The 15,938-nt window shown below is 41.4% G+C and overlaps 1 protein-coding gene across 5 annotated transcripts in view; it reads right to left on the bottom strand.

Moving 5' to 3' along the window:
- Positions 1–15,938, bottom strand: part of GRIA1 (glutamate ionotropic receptor AMPA type subunit 1) — a 114,316-nt gene that overhangs the window by 41,296 nt on the left and 57,082 nt on the right. For 4 of the 5 annotated variants that reach the window (XM_008501629.2, XM_008501621.2, XM_030458963.1 and 1 more), the window contains 3 exons: positions 13,698–13,751; positions 2,608–2,769; positions 1,399–1,566 (listed from right to left, as the gene is read on the bottom strand). In XM_008501629.2, coding sequence (XP_008499851.2) covers positions 1,399–1,566; positions 2,608–2,769; positions 13,698–13,751 — 384 coding nt within the window. The remainder of the gene's footprint in view (positions 1–1,398; positions 1,567–2,607; positions 2,770–13,697; positions 13,752–15,938) is intronic. The other variant, XM_030458964.1, reaches the window with a different exon arrangement.

The following is a 15,938-nucleotide window of genomic DNA, read 5'->3' as shown; positions in this document are numbered from 1 at the left end:
GCCTTTAATTTTGACCATCTCAACAACACGGTCAAACCTTCTGAAATATACAGTTTCTCAATGGTAAAAAAAACCATTTGCATATGGCTCTTTATGGGGTTTTTTGTTTGTTTGTTAGTTTTGTTTGGTTTTGTTTTGGTTTTTTTTCCCCCAAAATCACTGCAGTTGAAAAACTGAGACTTTGAAGTGTGTTTGTTGAAGAGATGAGGAAACTTTAGAGGTGATTTTCCAACACATGCACAAAATCATATCTTCTAGCTGTTTATATTTGATATGCTATTCTCATAAATTCAATAAAGGAAAATACTTGAGAACCCATTGGTCATCAGAAAACATCCAAATGTTTAATGTTTATTAGGTAACCTATCTCCCTAATGCATCAAGAAGGTTGATTTTATTATAAGGTTTTGGAGAAGCTATGGGAGTGATTTGCCCAAGGTCAAGGAGAAGTCAACAGCAAGATTGGGAGCAAAGTGAATCCAAGCAACAAAATCAAATCAGATGCAAGATTTTGGTTTAAAGGAATTGTTTTTTGCCAGTAAGCCAAAACCAAACCAAACAAAAAAACTGGAGGAAATTTACGTTTGGTGAAAATTAACCAAATTTATTTTATTCTTCTTGCCTTCTTCACAGTTAATGAAAGATGGACAAGCTATATTTGGATAGCACTGAGCTAGCAGTATTTGCAAGGAATCCATCTATTTTTGTCTGAAAAAGAGAAATGACAGCAATGAATGTCAGTCTTGAAACCTAATGACATTTGAAACTATTCCACCTTTCTGTCTTTGCTAAGACTGTATTGGTTTTCTCCCTTGTTGCAAATTTCACATAGTTTTTTTGTTTATTCAAAAAGCTAAATCTTTATGCAAGAGGAAAAAGCTAGATTATCAGATTCAAGGAATAAACTATCTAAATAGCTGTTATTAAGACTTTTATGAACCCTCACAGTATGAAACAAGCTATAATCTGTGCTTTGAGAACATTTAGATGACAGGCAACACATAAGGCAAAATTCACATGGTTTCAAGCTTCATTAGCAGTCTGGAACTGAAGCTGAGTTCACAGAATCAAAGGATCTGCAAAAAATACGGTCTGAGCAGGTCCCTCTCCTGCGAGGGGAAGATAAAAATAGGGACTCATTATTTTATGGGGTAATATTCTTGCTTTTCCATCTCAGAAATTCATCAGAAATTAGGAAAGGAAAGGACACATCAGACAGTACCAGGAAAAAAAAAAAAAAAGTCTTCTGGCTGCACCCCTCAAGTCTTTAGGAGACCTGGCTCTAATCCGGAAGGATCAATTCCTCATCCCAAGCGATCTGTTTGAGCATTTCTACTGCTAATCAATCCTACAAGCCACCTTCAGCTGTCCTTACAGTGCACACATTGGGTTTCAAACCTGCTGCAGTGCTCTCTGGATGTCGATGCCTTGTCCCCAGGGAACAGCCGGGTTGGCAAGGCAGTCCCCAGCATTGCCACGACGGGAAATGTCGATCCGCTGCCTCCGCAGGTTCTGAAAGGCCTCGGCCATCACCCGGACCCCGTCATACGTCAGAGCTGATGTGTACTAGAGAGGGAAAAGGAGGTGGACATTTAGGGTGAGCTGACCCAGGGAGTGCTCCACTGCTTCACCTCATGGAAGCTTTTATTATTTATCCTGTTCTCATCCTTCCATCTATGAAGTTCAACAGCTTCTTGCTCCCTATAATCATTATTGAACTGTTGACTCATGAAAATTGGTGCCTTCCACTCCCTGAAGAGGACTCAACCTTCAAACCCCTTCATCTGCTACCAGAGTTTATGTTTAATTAGAATGGTTTACTTGAACTTTAAAGGAATACATTGTATTTGTATTCTGGGAAAGACATAACAGTGTAAATCCAAGATAGAGAAAATCGAGCAACAGGTGAGTGGTCACAGCCTGATCAGAAAACCTTACTTCAGTATGCAAAAATTCTGCAAAAGATTAGTTTGTTCAAGCAGACAATTGTACAGAAATTTGGCATGAATGGTAACCATTAGACTTAATTCCTTCTTCTATTATTACCTTCTTACGTGTTTGCAACTTATTAAACTAATACTTCCAAATCTGACATTTCTCTTGCTGAGTGTTTGCATCTGTTTTCCAATGTCAGAGACAAAAAAACCAAACCTCCAGGTTCTGACCACCCCTTGACACTTTCAGGATCTTCTATGCTAGGAATTAAAATATATTTCCCCTCAGTTGTACCCACTGATTTGAAATGCTCAAAGGAACATCTGGAAAGAATTTCTTATCACTGGATAACTAGCAAGTCAATCAAAGATGAATGAGGCTTTTTCTTCTTTATATGCTGAACATAATGAGGTGTTTAATCCTTAGATTCGAGGAAGGTAAAAACTGGGAGAATGAGTGAACACACTAAATTATGCATTTCTTAGCAGGCAGCAACAACTGTATAGTAAAGTTTAGACAATGTTGAGGCACCTGTAAGAGATGTTTGTAATTATATTAAGTGACAGATATTCAGAGTGAGATTAAAGAGCTCTGTGTGATCACAAAGAGGTGGGCATACCTTGAACTGAGCCAGATGGCCGCTAAATTAAATGTTGTTTTAATACCACTTGCCTTTGGCCTCTTCCAGTCTACACGAGGATGCTCCCTGGCATCATTATTCCTCCACTGCTGCATGATCCTGGCAGGAACAGTATCCGTGTAATTCACCAACTGGAAGCCAGTTACATTGGCTCCACTCTCCTTGAATTTGGTCAGATCAATGTCCATGAATCCCTAGTACAGGAGAGAAACAAGAGGAGCTCATCAGAGGAGCACATCTCTAAATGAGTAAGGGGTATTCTGCCTATCTATGAATGAGGTAGCCACCTTAGAAAAATCACTTCCCTTTGCAAGATAAGGTTCAATTTGAGAGAGGCACAACCTCCCTGACCATAGGATGAACTTGCCTTTCTCACAGCTGAACATATCCTGTGGCTTCCACTCAGGGAGACAAATAATCATATTAATAAGAGTTCATTTGCAAGAAAGCTAGCAGAATAACAGAAAAATGTCTCCTGAATAAGGCTTGGGTGAAACTAATAAAATTCTCACAATATGTTAGAAAGAATCTTTTCATCAAGCTTTAACTTTTATACAATGAGTCAACAATGGACAGGCTACTTCTATTCACATCTCAGCAGGGAAAAACAGTTCCTGAACAATGAACATCCAGCAGATCAAGAAGTGGTTGGCCAGCTTGCCAAAGGAGTCTATCAGAAAAGTCAGTCTATAGCAACCACTAATTTGAGAGAAAAAAGGGTATTTTGGGGGACTTCAGCTTACTAATGAAATACATTTATTTAACTTATTGTTCTTGTCTACTCCTTGCCCCCTTCACGTTATGAACACAAGTGCACATATGCACACGTGTATCAGGGTGGCATTGGGGAATTAGTGACTCTCAAATAATCAGAGTTACACTGCATGCAATATGGAGAAAATGTAATTTCTCAGTTTCCCAGCTTTGATCCTGTGTCTCCAGCACTGCTGCTGTGCAAAACTTTGCTGTGCCTCCTTACACAAAGCAGGTGCTTGAACAGAGACTGCCCTTCTGCTTGGGCAGGCTGAAGTACTGAGCCTTTTTCTTTTGGAATACAAAGACAAGAGATGTAGTCAATTATTTCCACTGGTTCCATCAGCAACAATAAATGCACGAAGGCAAATGAATGAGGACTGGGCACAATGCAAGCACTTGAGCAATAGAACTTGCTTGAGCTCCCCCTTCCCTTTGCCCTGCTGGGACATGTTCTCCACAGGCACCTTCTTAACTTGCCACTGGATTTCTCTCCTGTGCCTGCTCTCAAACATATGATGATGGTGTGTGTTATAAAAGCCAAGTCACATTGTTCCCAGGAGACATCAGTCACGTTCCCAAAATGCTGCTCTCTGCACACAGACTGAGAGAGCTAATTAGCTCATTCACTTCCAAGGCCAGGATCAGGCAGTTTAGGTGCAAACCTGTTTTGGGAACAGATGGCTTACAAGGAAAAGACTAAATTGCCCTCCTGCATCAGCATCAGACCAAGGGAATCTTAAGTGATTCAAAAATGTCTTTAAAGACTTTCATGCTTTTTCTTCCAGCTTTTTGTAAGCAATTTGGCAACCACTTACAATGCTGAGGACTGACTATAGGTGCACAGATGCTCTAAATAGATGATTTGTTATGCTTCAAAGTTCAGTGCTTTAGGGGGGGGAGGGGGGATAAAGGTGCTATTTTGTGTGTATGTATTCCTCAGAATTCTAGTTCAACCCACATCAATCTTGTTTGTAATTGCCAGCGTAGGGGGTTCAGAAAAACTAGAGCTGTGATTAATGAGTAGGAAATGCAGCAGGATAATCACATGTGACATCTTAATGCATTTCAGGCCGAGTGATTTTTGACACGCAGAGCTCATAAGGTTCAGTAAAGAGTGATCTCACAGGTTATCAACTGATTATTCATGCCTAGGACCAAATTACATTGACATTTTGCTCCTGGGAGGTACTCAGGGGAAACAGATCTGTCAGAAGAAACTACCACACAGTAACTTGAAGTTTGTACCACCAGCCCTCCTTTGAAGGCCTACAAAGGCATGAGGAAAAATCCAAGCTCACAACTGACTGTGAGTGAAATGTCTGGTGTATTTAGCTCCCTCAACTAGCAGATATAAATAGGAAAAGTCAGAAAATGATTATGACACCAGTAATAAGACAGGAGTGGTTGAAAACAGTGTCTTTCCCTGCTTTGCCCAAACCAAACCATTTTGAAACTAAGGCAAGTATTCAACAATACTCACTGGAATTCATCTTACGTAATATTTTAAAATAATTTGAATAGACAAAAGGAATGATTTCTTCCCAAAAATTGTACTATTTTTTCCTCACTGATTTTAAACACAATTTAGGTTTTTTTAAAAGTGTTGAGACCTCTGAAGATCTTTCTGGTTGTTGAAGGAAATTGGGATCATAGAGAATGTAATTAACTGTGAATACAAGTTTGCATTTTTTCTGATATCAAGTGTTAAAATAACTGTGATTGCACTTGTGATTTCTCCTCCACATGCTCCAGTACAAGGTCGGTACAGGAAAGGCCCTAATTACAAAGGAATTTTTATCACAGCCCCACCAAAATCTGCTCTGGATGATGTGACAATCAATGAACTGGGAATACCAGAGATCAAATATTTTGGAAAATAATTGCCAGGAGGTGAATTCTTGCTGGCTAACATATAAGCAAGAAAATACAAATGTTATGCAAATGGCCTCTTAAAAAAGCTTCTATTGACAAAGTGGCACCAAAAACTAATTATGTTCCTCTCTCTATCTGGAATGTCAGTGCTTGTAGGAAGCAGGAGAACAAGAAAATGACAATATTTGCAAGTAAAGAAGTCATCAATCATCTGTCACCTTGTACTAACTAGAGAAACGCATAGCAAAGTAAAGGGATCTTTTATTTAGGTTTCATTTGGATAAATCTTAAAAACAGAAAATAAATTCTTTAAAATTGCCTAAAGAAAGACTGAAGCCCACTATCAGGGGGTAGCAGATTTACTTTCTCAACAGTATGTTCAGAGTCAGCCAGATTGGGTTCAATTTAAATTCATTGTGTGAAACTATCTCGGCAAACCAGAGAATACAGCCTCCTGCCTTGCATATGCCTGGGAAATGCCTCTCTTCCTCTGAATGCCATGGAACTAGCAGGCTGACAATGAGCCATCCACACTGATGGGCTGAACCTCGCTCCTCCAGGCCTGTTCTGACTCACAGAATCTGCAACAGAGTTGGAGCAACAGCCAGGCTCAGTTCAAAGCAGGAAATTTGCCTTTCAGCCCATACCGTGGACTCCTCTCTGTATTACTGATGCTCGCAAAGCCATTACATGCAGAAGTCCTGCTGCTAGTAAATAATATGGGCAGCTGTTACAGACATTCATGCCTTCAAATAGAAAACAGAACAGCACTGGGAAGGATTTTTTTCCTCATTGTTTTCAATGCTGCATCTGTTCTTTATGCTGTTCTTAAACTGAAAACAATTTTCAACCAAAGGTTATTTTACTGCTCCATTCGCTGCCTTGGTTGCTGGGAGAGGTGCCAGCAAGTCTCACATTTATATTCCTCTACCCTGCTTGTGGGCTCAACCAACAGAAATGCATAATGCAGGAAGACTGATGATTTGAAATGGGCCTTGTAAATCCATCTTGGCTAGCTGGCCTGCAAAAGATCTGCCCTGAAAAGAGAGTCCAAGGATATGAATGGGCAACTGTTAGGAGGTGTAGGGAAAGCTTCGTTCCTTCATGTATGACCCCCCTCAAATCTGCCAGGACCACTAAATTAGCTGCATTTCTTCTTTTACCCTTGTATTTCACTGTCTCACTGTCCTAAATCTCTGCCTTCCCTCTGCATGCTGATGACACTGGGTGGCATTGGTCCTTTTGGGACATCATCCCAGCCAACAGGAATGTCACAGGCAGCAGCAGCCTCACTTCTGTACCTGGACATTTGCTAGTGGGTAGCCAGTGCCCAACACCTTCAAGTTTTCTCTGTATCTCACTGAATTGACATTAACCACTGACACTATCCCTGCAGGACACCTCCTGCAGTACAATCATGCCTTTGAAGCCGTGGCAACTGGTAGCAAGGGCTGAGCTCTGGGCAGGCTGCAGCTTTGTTTCATAAATCTTGCAGCCGAGCCACAGCACCACCTTAAAATCTCTGTGCCTTTACTCCAAGTCTTCACTTTTCCTGAGAGAAAGGACCTTAGAGAGTCCCCTTGCAGACTGTCACATTTCTGAAAAGCACTGGTGTTTTCTCTCCTCCCTCTGCATCTTCTGAACCCTCTAGATCTCCCCCTGAGACGAGCAAAACTCATCTCTGAATGCAGAGATGGAAAACCCCTGTTATGTTGAACTGCCTGAGAAAGCTTGTTTTTTCTTTTTTAGTAAGTCACACACTGAAATATTCCTTCTTAAGAAAAAAAAAATAAATTAAGGAATTCACCCTGACTCCTGACTTTGAGTGGGTGCCAAAGATGCTCCTGTGGCAGCATCAGGAAATCATCTCATCTCTCTTCAGATGCTCCCCATGTATGGCTTGCAATGCCAGAATGCTCTCTCCTAGCAGACTTTATGATTATAAGAAACTTTCCAAAGCAAAACAATTGCTTCTGAATTGCTGTAAATAAGCTGAGGGAATGCAAAGTGGCTTCTGTCATTCCTAGGTATGCCAGTGTCTTTCTGCAGGGAGCAAGAAGTCAAGTGTTTCCAAAAAGAGCATCCTTAGTATGCCAAATTATCTTCAAGCTTGGCTTCTGCAATGAAGGATCATTCCTCACTCCCATCACTTTATATTAATAAGGAGAGTACACCGAAAAAGAGCCCATCTGCTCAAACCTTGTTCCAGAAAGCCTTCCAACAGGAGAGACCTTCTTCTCTTCTGCAGAATCATTTAGTGTCAAAAATCATTGTAACAGCAAAACATGTGAGTCCTTACTGTAACAGAGAAGTATGTGAAGAAGAAGGTGAAAAGAAACACAGAAGGAGGGGGCACTCTCAGACAGGAACCAAATCCTACAGCTCAATGAGTCCGTTTTGTCCTGAGCTATCAATCAAAGCAAACTAAGTCAGGTGAGAACCCAGACTTCAAGAACCTGGGACTGGAAATGACCAGTAACTTTTTTTTTGGTACAGTTGTACAGAATTTCTTTGCAATATTTTCTGCATCAGCCCTATCCTACTGCTGGAGCACATTCTTTGCAACTCATTGGAAAGCTCAGTCCTAGCAGAGAGACAGATGCTCTAAGTGGATGCTTGAGCTTTAGAGGACTTTCAGAGCAGAAACTGATTTAAAGGTTTGGAAGACATGCTGTGTAGTGACAAATACCAAAACTCCAATTAAAGATATGATTCAGGGATGACCTGATCACAATTTACAAGGGCCAAAACATCACTAATGGAATATTTAGCCTAGCAAACAGAAGCATAAATCTGAAGGAGGAAGCTGAAGCTAGGCAAATTTGGACTGGAGAAAAGCACCACTGAAGTCACCATGAGGAAGATACCACAAATTTATATGTCACCTTTTGCCAGTTGAACTGGGATAATGAATGAGGACACTGCTAATGGCTGAGGAAATCTATTAGTTTAGCACCTTATTACTAAGACTTAAGCAAACACATTTTACTTTCTGATGGCTGTAACACAATCTGTCATTTACCTGATACGCAGTGATTTTTTTCTTAGCCACAGTAAGTCACTCATACTTTTGAGCCCTCATTAGCCACTGCAAAATGCCTTCCAAGGTTGCAGTTCATATTCTCCAGGGTGAGCATTTCTTGTATGAAAAAAGAGATTACTTTCTTTTACATGAGATGCTGTAATTCAAGCAAAAAAATAATTCAGGGTACTGCTGTGTCTTTTGCTATCAGTAATTCAGATGAGATGATGTTGTGTTTCTTCTGCTTAATAATTTTTGAATTGGGACAGAAAAACTGTTTGTAAGTAAAATGCAGACCTCAGAAATTTCACTGATTCCTCTGCCTGGAAAACCATTTTCTCATGAGCCTACTTGCATCAATCACTCAGAAAGAGGAAAGATCTAACTGTCATAATTTTAGAAAACTAAAGATAACTTAGGACATCTCTTTCCAACGTAAGAAAATTTTTACAAGACCAGGCATCCTGAGATCCTACCAGGACAAGAAGCTGGTGTTGTACACATTCTTTTGGAATTTCCCACAAAACAGAATTTCCAATCAGGTGGTGGTACAAACCTGTGCAGTGCTGATCTTGATACTACCTGCAGTAAGCAATACTTCAAGGGGGCAGAAGACTGAAACTAGAACTAAGGGTGATTAAAACCAACATGACAGCTTCCAAGATGATGAGAGACTGAGAACCACAACATTTTACCTCCAGGCAAGCTGATGAAGGCATCAGTGGAGGGAATGAAACCACTGATACTGAGCCAGTGCCACATATCAGACTTCTGCTGCAGCATCCACGGCTTCTTCCAGTGGTACCCAGCATGGGAAGAACACACACTGCAGGATGCACACGTGCTGCATTGCTTCAGAGGAGCTGATCTCTGCCTGTGCTGGGAGAACTTTGCTCCCCAGTGATGTGGACACCCTTTTTTGACAACCAGTTAGGGAGGGTATCCCTTCTTCACTGGCTGCACCAGCTGATGGACTCAAGTCACTGTATCTCAGCATTGATGGTGCAGAAGTTGTCCCTTTTGGGGTTTTTTGGGGAAAAAATCAGAGAGGTCTATTTTAACCACAGGTGAATGGAATCAAACCAGGACATTTTGCCAGCACAAGGCACTTTTCTGGCAAAGACACTGTGCTGGTACCTTCCAAAGACATCACAACTGCTTGCAAAGTGAAACTCTAACCCAGCACTGACACATGCTGATGTAAAATGGCACAGGAAAAAATGCTTACCTTTGCTAATCAACTCTGGTTTTATTTATACATTTTCCCTGCAATCCTTAGCATCAGCAGTCTCATACGTTTATCTTCTTAACTTCAAATGAGAGTATTTGCAAAGGAACAACCTGGTCTAATGCACCAGGAAAAAAAAAAAAAAAAAGACTAAAACACTATCTGTGGCAGCTGTCTTTCATACTTTTCTTTTAAAGAAGGGTCACATGAATGTCACTTATTTTAAGACAAAGATTTTCCTCTGCCCAAGAGACTTGGTGTTCTCCCACTGCTGACAGTAGGCAGTCTATATCCCTAGTACAAGACAAACAGATACATGAAGCCAAGGTTATGAGGAAAAAGCCTGTAACATCAAAAGGAAGAAATCCCAGAAGTTTCTAAGCTTGCTCTTCTGAAAGTATTGACTGTATTTTTTTTCCTTTGTGGTTGCTAGACTGATGCATTCAAAGACTAAGAACAAAGCTTCAAAAATAAGACTTACAAAACCAAACACTTCTTAAAGTTGCCAAAACTCTTTGAATTCCAAAAAGAAAAGTAGGCACACAGGGGGTGGAGGGAAGGGAAAAATATGACTTCAGCCCCCCAGCACTGGTACACCAAACAAATATCCAAGCTAGCAGTTGGTAAAAGATAATTTGGGTAACTCTATTGGTTGGGAATCAGGGTTTCACGAGTTTGCAAAAGCCATAGAAAATGTCAAACTTCTGGATGCCCAGAGGAACCCTTTCCCCAGCAGTGATACTGCAGATAGACAGACCTTTGTGGGATGGGCAAGGTGGAGCAGCCAAGACAATCTGTGCCTTTAACAGGCATAGCAGAGTGAGAGAAGAATGTTTGCCCGTGGCCTAAAGTGTGGAACAGTTTCATTTTGTTTGTGAACACGGATACATTATTGTCTCACCTTGGTAACAGCAATTTCACTGCAAAAGAAAGCTGTTCCTGCTAGGAAACACAAGCTTTCATTTGCTGCTGCTTGTCAAATTCTGCTTGGTGCTTTACTACAACTCCCTGACAGCAACCGCTGGGCAAACCAGCAGTGATTAATGCAAGCCAGTTCCTTTTTTTTTTCATGAATTGTCTTGTGACTAGACAGGGAATCCCTCCCTGTTCAAAATGTGTCCATGGATAATTTCTGGAGGCTTTATTCAGCATGTGCATTGGCTTGACTTCCTGATGTAACACCAGTCTGGAGCTGCTGTAACTGGGCAGCAGTACACTCACTGCTGCTTGGTTTTTTGGCTGGCTGTAGCTCTGAACAAGCATATAGACAAAAATATGAATTTTAGTGGGATTATCCATAAATATTTTCCAACACTTGTTTCTAATGTGTTTGATATTTTTTCCCCATGGGAAAGGACCCCAAGAAGGTTAGGCAGTGTTGCAAAAAGCAGGTATTTAAAACTCAGCCCCTCACTCCAGCTAGTGCAGGTAACTTGGTGGCTATGAACCAGCTGAAGCCTCACTTGACTGGTTTGAGGCAGAGCCTGACCCAGTCAGGGTTGGAATCCTTGTCTTCATATGGGATCAGAGTCCTCAGAGCAGGAATCCACCAGTCAGCACAGAACAGAAAAAATAACTCATTTGGGAATGTTCAGACACCTGCAGATTTTAGTCCTTAATTTATTCTCTTATGACCCAGTATTGCAGAATGAGCCACTTCCACAAAATTGGGCTGTTTTCCAGGCATGTGGGTTGCACATGAGGGTACACGTCTGTGTGTGGGCAACGCACACCCTTGTCATCTTAGGAGTTGTCTACAGGGAAAATTGTGGGGTGTTTAAGGTCTTTCCACTAAGAGTATGAGTCAGAGTCAGTGGGAATAAATTACAGCATGTTACACCTCTGAAGGGTCTAACCCAGCAATGAGATGTCCAGAGAAGGGGGTAAAACCTACTGTAATCTCTTGGATCAGAGCATCCACACTATGGTTTAGCCCTAATCCCATGTAACATCCCCAGCCATCCCCACATAGTGAGGCTTGCTGCTTCCTCACTGCCATATCATCTCAGAACCATGGAATCTTTATGGCCTTTTTGCCATTCTCCTTGCTGAGCCAGTCAGTGAGTAGCTCCTGTGTGTGTGAAGCACATCCCAGAAACTGATTTGGCTTCTGGTGCCAACACCTGCCTGAGTATATAGCAGAATCAGAGCTGGTTTTGCCTTGAGAAGGGCCTTCCTACCCCTGAGAGATGCTATTTTTTAAATTAAAATAGTTTCCCTACATTGTCTGATTATCCTCTACTTTTTTTTTGCTTGTTTTTTGGTTTTTTTTTTTTTGTTTGTTTGGTTGGGTTTTTTTGTTTGTTTGTTTGGGGTTTTTTGGTTTTTTTAAATTATTTGTTTTAAATTCCTCTCTCTGGAGTTTGGCTCTTATACAATGCTAAGTTTTAAGGAGCAGAAAAGACCAAAGGAAAGAGCTTGAATTCCTTTCAAGCTGCTTTTACTTCTCCCCCCAGATCAAAGCTGCTTGAAAAGCACAGCCAGTAACAGTGGATTCTGGTGGTCCCATTAGAACCATGGGTCCCAGGGACACAAAGTAAGCTGCAGATGCTCCCTGTGGAGAAGCTGGGGAAATGGAAAGCTTTTTGCTCTGGGTTAATTATTTATAACCTATGTTGGCTGAATATGCAGCCTCTTCCAGTCACCTCTGTCCTCTCAGCATTTGTGAAAAGGCTAAGAAAACAAATTAAAGACAGGGGAAGAGTGCTTTTTCAGGCTGGAAGTGGAAAAGTGGTATTATAAGAGAGAAGAAAATGTCCTTCAAAACTCCAACACCTGAGAATTATCTACCTCATGTCTTTAATGTATTTATTCTTATGAAAAGGTGCAGAGAGAAGAGCTGATATAATTTTCATTTAGCCTTCTGCACTGGTATACATAAGCACCCAGACGTGCACACTCCAGTTATTCCAGATTGCTTCCCTGCTCAATTTTAATGAAGGGACTTCCATAAACATGAGGACCAGGACCTGGGTAACAACAAAGAATAATTTTTCAGAAATTAGCAACTGAACTTATTTGCTGCTCTACAGTTCACGTGTCTCCCCTTGCACAACATAACATTTTTAACTTTGTAATTACATGGTAGGAGCCCAGTGCAGAAGTGCAGGGTCAGTATCAGGGCATCTGGGGGTAATTATGTGGCCATTTTTGTCTTGTAAATTACAGAGTTATCTTGGGACTGAAAGAAGGAGGACAGCAGCAACTGCTTGACTAATTGGTAGTTTAAAGTTTAATTACCCCAGGCCTGAAGTACTGCCTGGCAGACACAGCTGTGGGAGGGAAGAAGGGTTCCAGCCCCCACTCATGGATCAGCCCACGCAGACACAGTGGGTCCTGGGGGATCAGCCCCAGACTGCCCACACCAACCCATTCCCTGCTGTGCATCCCCCTGGATACATCTGGGAGGAGAGAGTAGGAGATCTGCTGTGGAAAACCTCCAACTGCCCTATGGATTGGGGCAGCTCTCTCTTACCTCCCTAGGCAGAAAATTCTCCATTCTCCTAAGAGAGGACAGCATATTGCTCCAGAAAGGTGTCCCTGCTGCTGACCAATACTGTTCTGTTCTCAGGCAGTACATCCCTGCATTAGAGGGAGAATCCTTTCCTTAAAGAAATCTTTATGTGCAATTAATTCCTTAGGGTAATGACAGTCAGATTTGAATTAGCACCAAGTTGCAGAATAGGTACATGTTTTATTTTTATTCTAAGGTCAGAGGGATCTTGGTGCTTCATCATTAACAAGTCTACTTGTAGTGGAAGCTCTCAGGATGGCTGTGAAAAACTTCATTTAGGGAACACATACTGAAATGTGGTTAAAACTTGTTAGAAAATGAAAGTTGCTACCCATAATCAAAAACTTCTTGCTGGCCTGACTAAAAAAAGCCAGGATCCCAGGTGGCCATGGCATGCAAAAAAAAAATCATTACCACAAGATTAACTAATTGGTAGCTGGTTAATTGGCTCTGAAAAGATGCAGATTGAAGATGGAGGAAAAAAATAAAACCAACCAACCAAAAAGAAAACCAAGAAACAAAAGACAAACAGCCTTGGAGGTAGATACCTTGCAGATAACCTTATTGGCTCAAGAGAGAAAACACTGCAACGAGTTTGGTATTTTTTTACCCAAGAGGTAGATGAGAAAGATGTCCAGCTCAGTAACTATAAATATAGTGCTTAACAAAATATGACACAGCAAAAAAAAGCAAAACCAAACCAACAACCCTACCGAGGAGGGCAACTCACCATATTTGCCAGAATGTAGTGGTACCCGTTCCCATTTTTTTCAAGCTTGATGATCTGCAAAATGAAAACCAAGGATATTTAGCAGAGACCAACTAAAGAAAACAAACTCCTTTTATCTGCCCTTTCTCCTCCCACATTTTTCCCCAATGAGACTGTTCAGTTCTGGACAGGAAGACCTATCAAGATAAAAGTTCACAACCTTGTTAGAGGAAAGACAGAGCTTTCACAAATGATATTTGAGCAGCAAGTTTGAAATGAGACAGGACAAGAGTGAAGTACCTAAACCAACCTCTCTCCTATGGACTCAGGGGAAAAAAGAAACAAAACAAAACAAAATTGGTGAAGTTTTTGTTTTTGTTTTTTTTTTTTTTGTAGAAAAAGGTTAAATAAGATTATATTTCAGACACTGAAGAAACAAAGTGGGGAGCTGGGGTCCATTTGTCCTATGAATGCAGATGAAACATCAAGCAAGACGAGACAGCTTTTTGCACATCCTCAGAGCTGGTGCCCCTGCCACAGACACCCTCCCAGGTGAGATGGCAGGAGGTTTACACTGCAGGGCAATTTTTCTCCTTTAGTGCATTGGGCTACCTTCAAACCATGTGTCCAGAACAAAGCTGCCTGGGCAAGTCCCAGAATATTCCCCTTGCATGTTCACTGAGATAATTTACATCCTCATGCTGTCCAAGTGTTTGGTCTTTGCCACTTTTTTTCCCCTGATACCTGTAGGGTCAGGCTTTTATCCTCTTTTATCAACACAATTGCTTACAGTGATCTGTAACGTTTGGAAGTTCCTATGTTTGCTGGAACAGTTTCCCTTGTCTAGGTAGTAAGGCAGCACTTGTTGCAGTGAGCCTGTGATTATGGGAGACAGAGCCATAGATCAGATAGTCCCAGTCTTTTTCTCCCTTGATTAGAAAAAAAAATACAGCAAGAAAACAGGTAAAGATCCCATTATTCCTGCTGACTCCATTTTCCCACTGAAATGTTTCTGCATTGATTCCCAGCAGCACTGTTATGTGCTGACCAGGTTACTAGAGCCAGATACCATCTGCATTAGAGCAAATCCACATAAAGAAAGAAGGCAGTGAAAAAAAAACCCCAAACCAACATGCCTTCAGAACCTGTACAAACACAAGAATTGCCAGTTTCTGAGAGAACTGTGCTCCTTCCATGAAGTTTATTTGATGGCAACACGACCTCTTATTTCCATTGTCATATGAATTGATTCTGAACTGCTGCCTGCATTGCCAATACTCAGGCAAAATCTGCGTGAACAGCAGCAAATCCAGAAACCTCCTCACAGCCAGAATGATAACAGAATGATTGCTGTGTCACATTTAAACAGAGATTGGTCCACCCAGGACCTCTCTCTGATATCAGGCTAGTAGCATATGTTTGAGAAGTGTCAGATAAGGGCATGCATAGACTGATCCTCCCCATGGAACAGCTCTCCCAGATTATCATGACCAGCCATTTAGGGATTTCTAAATGGATTATAAATGAGCTGACACTTGTTCTCTGCAACTGGTTCATCTGCCTTAGCTGTTCTCTGATGAAGTGCTCTTGTATGCATAATAAAACTCATCTGGTTCCCAGCATTAGTATAGGGGTTGCAATTAGCTCCAATGAAGGCTTCATTTAGTAGCTGTTCCTTACACAACTAAAATCTGCTCTACCAGCTTCCCTGCCCTGTGGTTCTCTGCACAGGAACCCTCAGTATGGCTTCTGCTGAGCAGTTTGAAGTTATCAGAAAAAACCTCTCTATGCCTAAGGCCATAAAAATATATGCTTTTATTATGGGCAGTTTTCTGAGTATCTTCTATTGCCAGATCTGAGAAGGAAAATCAGGCACAATCTGTCCCCTTCTATTCATCAGCTGAGACCATCCCTTGCAGTAAGTCCCACACTTTGTGGAATGAGGGCATTGGTGCCTCCTGCTCCAACTCCCCCTTTGTTATTAAGTGTCAGAGTCAATGAACCAGGGAGGGCTGGCATCCAGCTTTCCCTGAGCTGTTCATCTTGCAGCCCAACCACCTGAATTATGAGGCTCACTTCCTGTGTTTTACACAGTTATTTGTGATCTTAATTTATTTTAAAATGCTTGCTCAGTCCTAATGTGTCTGGATGGTGGTAGCAAGCTGAGGTTATAATAGCATTTATCACTTAGCCTGAACATGCTGAGTGGCTGTGTCGGGCTGCATGCTGATAGCTCACTTGGGCCACCTAGGTTTCATTACC

Source organism: Calypte anna, chromosome 13 (assembly GCF_003957555.1).
Source record: "Calypte anna isolate BGI_N300 chromosome 13, bCalAnn1_v1.p, whole genome shotgun sequence".
NCBI classification, from domain to species: Eukaryota; Metazoa; Chordata; class Aves; order Apodiformes; family Trochilidae; genus Calypte; species Calypte anna.
Note: the sequence above shows the minus strand (reverse complement) of the source record. Positions and strands in the feature narration are given on the sequence as shown.